Below are 8464 nucleotides of genomic sequence, written 5' to 3' on the forward strand. Positions count from 1 at the left end.
TATATATATGCTTGTCTTGCGAGTCTAATTTATTTTGAAAAAGCATCAAGGAAGAAGACGTGACCACTGACACTGCACGTTTTTCTTCTTCGCCTTTTTCATGTGTTGTGCCCAGAAGGATGCCAGAGAATTCACAGATTAGCTGGAGAAGTTTGTGACAGTTTCATCCCGGATTTTTGTGAGGAGGGAATTAAACGCCTGTCTCAAATAAACGCCTGGTCTGTTAAGTGATTGAAACAAATAAACACCCAGCTATTATCGGGTATTTTGCGGTAGTTCCCGCATCATCAGTACGAGCTGAACAATAAAATCTAACACAGCAAGAGAGGCGGGACTTAAGGCAGAACAGCCAATCATCAGCCGGTCAGTCCCAAAGCCGGTGTCATGTTTGAAGCAGCAACAGGAGAGGGAGGGGGAGAGGAGGCAGCTGCAGCGAGCGCAGACTTAGAGCGGCCACAGAAACTAAGCGACTGTAGTGAGGCGTTTGTGCAAAACTGCGGATAAACGGCAGAAAAAATGTGGGTGTTTACTGCTCAGTGCTCACGTAAACAGCAAAACGGTGCATGTACTACAGTTTTGTCGGAGTCGCACTGATGCGACTGAATGTAATTTTCTATTCGCACTAGAAATAATCAACTCGCAAATGCGAGCAAAACAGTCGCACTGTCGAGCCCTGATACATCTCCCACCTTTGCCTCCCTCAGCTTTACTGTTGATTATTATATGTAAAGATATTTAAAATGCCACTCATGTGGATGATGTTCCCTCCCACAGACCGTAAAGCCGGAGACCCCTCCCAAGGCGGAGACCAGACGGATAGCAAGCTGAAAGACTCAAAGGACAGGTGGGTTGCTCTACAGTTCATACAGACAGTTCAATATCACTGCAGTTAGTCTCTTGGTTTTTCATTTTGTCTATATTTTTCATCTTCTCCTTTATTCTCTCTCAATTATTCAGACTTTATAAGCCAAATACAACAGTTTGACGCGATGGCTTCTCTCCCCTATAAAGAGAGCCCTCTCGCTGACTCAGTGCTGCACTTTTGTGCATGCAGACACAGATGCTCACACACGCACGCACACACACACACACACACATACACACACACACACACACACACACACTCACAGCATGTCTGACTCACTGTCATTGTCATCAACTCCCACTCGAATCCATTTTGTTTTACTTTTATACTTTCCCCAGCTCCTCGGTGCTCCTCGGTTGCCTTGTGTTTTTTCTCCTCCACGCTGTGTTTGAGCAAACAGCGTGATGTAAAGTGCCCTGAGTGGTCGCTAAGACCAGAAAGGTGCTATATAAGTACAGTCCATTTACCGTTTGCCATATCAAAGTCCACAGGAGTGTTGGCGAAAAGCAAAACAGAAAATGAGTCAATAAGAAAATAAGCAAACACCGACGTAAAGCTTCTCTGCAGTCCAAGTCCCTCGTGTTTACAGGAGCAGTTCATGTCCACCCACGTACTGTAGAGGTCAGCACTGATGACTGTTTCACCATCACAGTTTGGCTCCATCTGGCATGTAAAAAGCTGTAAAAAGACACCAGTACAGTGTATTCCATATATTTCTTCATCTTCACAGATACTAACAAGAGGTTCGTTTGCACTCGACATGTGGCACCTTTTCATAACTTACACATATAAGCCTTAAAAGAGACCCATAAAACACAGCGTTCAGACAAAGGGGGAATACAGTGCTGCAAAATAAAATGATGAGCATGAAAATGAGCATAATGTGACAAGATCAAATATACCATATCTTTAATTGTTAAACTTAAAAATACAACACTAGGTCATTTTCACAGTGTCGTGTTCTTTCCTTTAAAGTCATTGTCAGGCTTTTCACGTCACCTGGAGACAGCTTTGTGCTCCACTCTGCGTCGTCATTATGTATAACTGCGGCCAGACGAAATGCATCATGGGATGACCGTACTCGCTCAGAATGGGTCTGCGTGTCAGCGGTAGCAATTACTGTAAATTGATCTCTGAGTATTACAGGTTTCATTAAAGGCAGCAGGGACGATGCTCGCTCTATGAGATGAAGGGAGGTGTTGCGGCAGTGAAGACGTTCACCGTGTTGATGATTTCCATTTATTTGTTTTCTGCAAAAATTCTGTAATTGTTGTTGACAAGTGTCACTGCATCTCTTTGTTGCAGTGACTCTCCAGGCCACCTAGAAGAGAAGGTATCGCAGCTGGAAGCCATGCTGAGGAAGCTGCAGGATGACCTGCAAAAGGTGCTTTGACTTTCATGAATGTTTTTCTCTGTAATGTTTTCAGTGAGCTCAACGGGAGTGTCAGCAGGTAGGAGAAAAGTATTTAAAGCGTCACAGCTTCTGTCGCTGGAGCGAGAGGATTTGTGTTTTCTGATGCTGCCTCTTGTTTACTCGCACAAATCCTCCTGTCCGTTCGGCCATCTCAAGTCTCAGCTGACTCACTGAAGACACAAAAAAAACACTCAATAAGCATTTATTTATTCATAACTCTGTTGTAAATTTGTACAGTGACATTTTCAGATTCCTTGACTATTCCGACATCATACTTATTTCAAAAATTGTATTTATTACAACTCCTTTGGTGTAAATATTTTCTAGCACTTTCCTCTTTCCACAAATCTGTGTTGCTTTGTTTATTTTTTATTTTTTTCATGTAGATGTCAAAGACTGCTGTATGTGATGAATTCAAAGGCTTCTTTTCCATCTCAGAAACAGCTGCTTGAAAAAAAGAGTTCTCAGTACAAGGTCCACTTGTGCTTTCGTTCAGCCTGTGGAGTCAGCAGACAGGTGGACCCTGTGTTGAGGATTCTTTTATAAATAGTGTTTGTGTCTGTGTGTGTACAAAAATATTATATAAATATATTATTCCTCTCAATTGTATGGAACGTTTTCTATTTATTCTTTGATCAGGACTTGCAAGTATACCCTTATCATTATTGATGCATCTTATGAATATCTTTCTTATCAACCAGTCATTTGGTCTATGAACTCTCAAGAATAATGTGACACCAATATCAACAGAAAATTAATCAGCTACAGGTTTGATAACTGATTAATCGTCTGTATTCAATGAAGTGAAAATGGAACATTCTTTGATTTTATCTTCTAAAATGTGAACATTTGCTGCTTTTCTCTTTTTTAGAGCTTTGGGCTTTGAACTGTTGGTCGGACAGAGCAAGCAATTTAAAGACGTCATCTTGGCAGCTGTGAGAGGCATTTTTCACTATTTTTTAAAAATGTTAAAGTTAAGCAATTATTGAAAAATAATGAAAATAGTCATAATAATTAATTGCAGCTCTTGACCCATTTTATATATATATATACACACAAACATACATACATACATACATACATACATATGTGTGTGTGTGTATATATATATATATACATATATATATGTATATGTATATATGTATGTATGTATGTATTAAGTTGCTTACTCAGTCTGACCAGCTGCTTAATCTCAAAGCATTGAGACAATGATGTCAATTAGAGCAGTGATTCCCAACCAGGGTTACGTGATTACAGAGTAGCTCAGCTAATTAAAAAATGTAATTTAAAGGAGAACTATTATGCTCTTTGTTTTGTATCCCTCAGTGTGATTTATAGGTTCTTGTGCATATAAAAAACATCTTGAAATTTCAAAAGGTCAAAGTCCAGAAGCAGAAGCTGCTCTCTCCCACAGAAAACACTGCTCCTGAATGCCTCGTCAGTATTGACGCCTTTGATTCCACGACTCTGTGACAACGACATGCCACAGTGTCACACATTTGCATAATTAATGCCTAGCGGCTAGTTGGAACATAGGAGTTGATTGAGCTTAGCTGCACTGTTGTTAGGAGTGCTGGCTCAGGCATGTGTGAGCTGACCAATCGGAGGAAACTGGGTATTCGGGAGGGGGGCCTTAAAGAGACAGGAGCTAAAAACAGTGTTTTCAGACAAAGGGAGAACACAGTGCTGCTGCAGTTGACAGGATGAGGATGTGTTTTTTGAGCACTAAAGCATGTTAACCTATTTTAGTTGTAACCCAACATAAAATTATGAACCTGAAAAAATGAGCATAATATGTCTCCATTAAAAAGTGCATCAGTTATAACCATTAATTTAGGTGCCATTGCAATTAAGAGTACATGAAACTAGTTAGCAAACAAGAGGATATGAAACAATTAGCTCAAAGTAATGGATAAATGGTTGAAATGTGGTTGTAGCACAAGTGCAAACTTGACCAAACTGACCTAAACGTTCAGTTCAATAATGAACTGTTACGGTACATCTGATAGAAAAGGTTGGGAATCACTCATTTAGAATCTGAACTCATTTTCCATCAAAGAAAATGATCCGTTCAGTGACTAATTGTGTCTTTTTTCCTGCACTGCAGTGAGATGTGCCTCTCTACACTTCCTGTGTCGTTGTATTTCAAGCTCTGTGTTTATGTGTGCCCACTAGTTGCCTTAAAGCCACCGCTGTACCTGTCGCTCCCCTCCCGTTCCTGCCACAGCGATCTGAGCGACGGCTTTTGTTTTCTGTTGTGTGCCGATGTCTTTCAGGAGAAAGAGGACAAGGCGGTGCTGCAGGCCGAGGTGCAGAGCCTCCGGCAGAACAACCAGCGGCTGCAGGAGGAGTCGCAGAGCACGGTGGCTCGCCTCATCAAAGTCACTGAGCTGCTGTGCAACGTCAACAAGCCCTGTTAGCCTCTCCTCTCCTCTACTCACCTCGCCTCGCTGCGGCACGCACAAACACACAAATCAGCAGAGGGAAAGATGCAAATCGTGCAGCGTGCTTGTACGCTCAGTATACTTATTTTGTTCGTGCATATTTGCAAAAGCAGACACATACACGCACACACACAAAAACACACACATCCTCCTCAAACTATGTGTGTCTCATTCCTGAATCCTGGACCTGCCAGTTGGTGAGGGAGTATGCAAATCAACTCATACAAAAGACATTCTCCACATCCCTTCATAGACTGACCAATGGGCAGCTCCCAGGCTGCTGCGTTGGTGTGCTATGCCAGAGTGCTTCTCTTGTTGTGTATGTTACAGTATGTGTGCCGCATGTGTGCGCGAGTGTGCCTCAGTGTGTATGTGTGTGTGTGTGTGTGTGTGTGTGTGTGCGCATCTCTTACTGTACCTTGCTTCAAATACTTGATGAGCTGGGCTGAAATAGCACTTGCATAAAAAAAAAAAAAAGTGGCAATGAAGACTGAGAGACACTGTATAGCATGTTTGGTGGTGTCTTATCTGAAATGACCAAAAGTGTATATATATATCACCAGTAATATATGTGAACAGTAGTATTGCTATCCTCTCTGCCGGACGTGTAGTTGCAATGTGTGAGTGTGTGTGCTCATAGTGTGAGAGGCCTCGCGACAAAAACACAAGAAAAAAAAAGGTGTTGGTGGGGGAACATGTCAGTGACGGGCCTGCAAGGCTGCCTTCTACTTCAAAACATGTAATGATGCTGAGTGACTGGCCTCAGAGCAGCGTCTGTTACATAAGGACATCACTCTCTGCCCTCATCACTTCTCAGTAGTACTGTATTTAAGACAGTTTGTAGGGAGAGGGAAAAAAAAACCTAAATGAAAGGGACGTAAACTGGAAATGTCCCCCTGAGAAAAAAAGATATGAACTAAGCATGCTTGTTCCTCCTGGAAGTACGTATGAAAACAATATTAAAGGGGTCGTACCTCTCCTGAAGACACAGACAATGGCAGGAAAAAGAAATGCTTCAGCTTCCTTCCATGATAGCCTGTAGCTGTTTTCTTCTAACCTCACTCTTGTAGCAGCCATACTGTAGAAGATCTCCTCCTGCTGGCCTGAACCACACAATGCCAAAACGGCAGCTTTTTTTTTTTTTCTTTTTCAGCTGGCAAAATAGCTTTAGGTGTCTGAATAAAAACACCTCGAACTCATAGTGAAATACAGAAATATTGTATTTAAAATATGTTTTTGTGTTTTTGGCGGATGTCTACAGTGACTATTTTGGGGTTATTTGTTTAGTATAGCTTCTGAGTGGTAGGTGAAATCTTACCGTTCCACCCCTGATGTGTGTTTGTGTATGTTTCTGTGTCATTCTTGCACTTTTTTTCTTTTCTTATGTAAAATCAGCACTGGACAGGGCACATGCTGTGCTTTCATTTAGCCTCGCTCAACTGAAGAAGGTGGAGAAGATCTCACTCCCCCCCCCCCCCCCCCCCCACACCTCTCCTGGCACCACCTTCCTTACCTCATCTTTTTTTTGTGTGTCCACCGCTGACGGCGCCAATAAACAAACAAACAAACAAAGTGTTTTAGAGGAGTCGGACTGCTTCTCCTCAGTGCCAACGAAAAAGCCCAGGCAGCTCTCCTGAATCCCGCCGAATTCAATCAAACCGAACTGACTGACTGAAAAAAAAGGGATGCCAAACGTTCACCGGTCACTCAGACTCTCTTGTTTCTTCTTGTACAGACTTCCTCTTGTAATTTTATTTTAGAGTCACTGTGAATACCTGGTACCAGCATATTAAGATATATACAGATTAAATTATGAATCTTTATCAGTATGTGAAGATACTGTATGTACAGTTCCATGTTACTTAGTGCATTGGGTTGTGTACGCCCTCCTTTTGCAGGATGATTATGCAGACAAAAAGTGTTGATATCCGCAGGCTCCCCCCGTTTCACCCCCACCGGGAGCCTTCACGACTGAACAGGGAGACGTCCGCGCGCGATGACCTGTTCTACTGTGTCTTGTATAGTCATTTAGATTGTAGGAGGTTGGTCAAGCATGAGAATGTGCCAAGCAACTTCCAAGCTCACCCCCACCCCCACCCTCCCTCCTCTCTGTATGTGTGTATGTATAAAAATGTAACTTATTAATCATGCAAATGTGGATTTTCTTGTAGCTGTTTAAACTGGAGGAACGAAAAAAAAAAAAGAAAATGTGAAACAGGGCAGAAAGGAATTGGTGGGCTTGGTTATGATTTTTTTTTTTTGTAGAGAACCAACAACGATATGACAAACTACTATCTGCAAATCTTGCTTAATGTGACTCTTATTATCATTCTAGTGTTGAGCTATTCCAGCGATGGCTCGCACATATTGAATAAGGTCTTAAAACACCATTAGGTACGCCTTAATGAGTGAAACTCCTCTGTCAGAATGGATGGTCAAACTGGTCATACTGGTGTTACGTGAAGGCTTATTTTCTCTGACTTTGTGCCTACCTGAAAAATGTAATGTATGTTAACCCAGCATAGTGACCTCATTTCTTTGTCTTCGGTTGCACTTACTGAGGTTTTTTTTTTTTTTTTTTTTTTATCGGCTGATGAAGGATTTTCTAAAGAGACCGTCACAACATCTGGTCTTTCATCCGCCTCACGGGGGAAAAGTCACTGAGTAACACATGATGCGAAGGAACAGATGATAATGATAGATGTGTGTTGTTGTTGTTGGTCTGAAGAATCAGTAGAAGCTCAGCGAGTACCACCGATTGTCTCACGGACACAAACCGACGAATATATGGTTTTTCAAAAAGCGAATTAAAAGGAGAAAAAAAAAAAGGTGCTTCAAATGACTGGTGATGCATTGAAATCGAGTTGAAGTTGATATGAATGTGTTGAATGGCGTATGCTTCCTCTTAGGGATGATTATTTTGGTATTTAAATATTTAAAAAAATCAATAAATTGTCTCAGAAAATCCAACAGAGTATGTGAGAAGGAAACCTGATTGTGACTGAATGACCTAAAGGGGACATACAGGGAATATATTCGGCATCGCATGTTATTTTATCTCGAGCCTGGACCCAAACACAGCTGATACACATGTTTTGCCAAACGCAGGGACAAATAACCCAAAGGCAGATATTGTCGAGATATGTGTCTGACTGCCTTTTAGGATGAGATGGGATGATTATGGGGGGTGGGTTTCATTCTATTGTAGTTTGTAGAGGATAAACAATGAGCAGGAAGGCCCACCCACTGCCAGATGATTGACAGCATGGCCCTTCGAGAAATAGTGAGAAAAAAAAAAATACACCAGGCAAAAGAATTAGGACACACAGAGGGGGCGGAAATATGAAGATATATTAAAAACTAACAAGTTAAGTTATTTATAAGCACACCTAAAACTTTTTTTTCAAATATTATATGAATAAATATATAACTACAGAGAGAAAACCAGCAAATGTGAAACTGCTTATAATTATTATTATCTTTTGTTTTTTTTTTCCTTTAACTTACTCATTTATAACTTCTCCATACGTTTTGAAATGTAATCTTATCTACTGAATTAATTCTTTCATTCATTTCTCTTGATATTTCCACATTCATTTTCTTTTGCACGGCACTCTAGTCACTCCACAACCACATCAACCACATCAACGTCATGTTTTGATCGGTTGAACTCATGTTTCCATTTAAGGCACGCGGCAGAGACGCTGCACGACATGAGACGTAAACATCAGTTAAATTAAA

At 41.2% G+C, this 8464-nt stretch overlaps 1 protein-coding gene across 11 annotated transcripts in view; it reads left to right on the plus strand.

The window, feature by feature from the left end:
* Nucleotides 1-7693, plus strand: part of sipa1 (signal-induced proliferation-associated 1) — a 39938-nt gene extending 32245 nt beyond the window's left edge. For 3 of the 11 annotated variants that reach the window (XM_030437647.1, XM_030437649.1, XM_030437648.1), the window contains 3 exons: nt 775-844; nt 2171-2249; nt 4556-7693. In XM_030437647.1, coding sequence (XP_030293507.1) covers nt 775-844; nt 2171-2249; nt 4556-4699 — 293 coding nt within the window. In that variant the 3' untranslated portion in view covers nt 4700-7693. Of the gene's footprint in view, nt 1-774; nt 845-2170; nt 2889-3150; nt 3215-4454 lie in introns of those variants that run through there. The other 8 variants (XR_003986395.1, XR_003986394.1, XM_030437650.1 and 5 more) reach the window with 8 other exon arrangements.
* The last annotated feature ends 771 nt before the right edge of the window (nt 7694-8464 follow it).

The sequence above is a fragment of the Sparus aurata genome, chromosome 13 (assembly GCF_900880675.1).
Source record: "Sparus aurata chromosome 13, fSpaAur1.1, whole genome shotgun sequence".
In the NCBI taxonomy this organism is placed as follows: domain Eukaryota; kingdom Metazoa; phylum Chordata; class Actinopteri; order Spariformes; family Sparidae; genus Sparus; species Sparus aurata.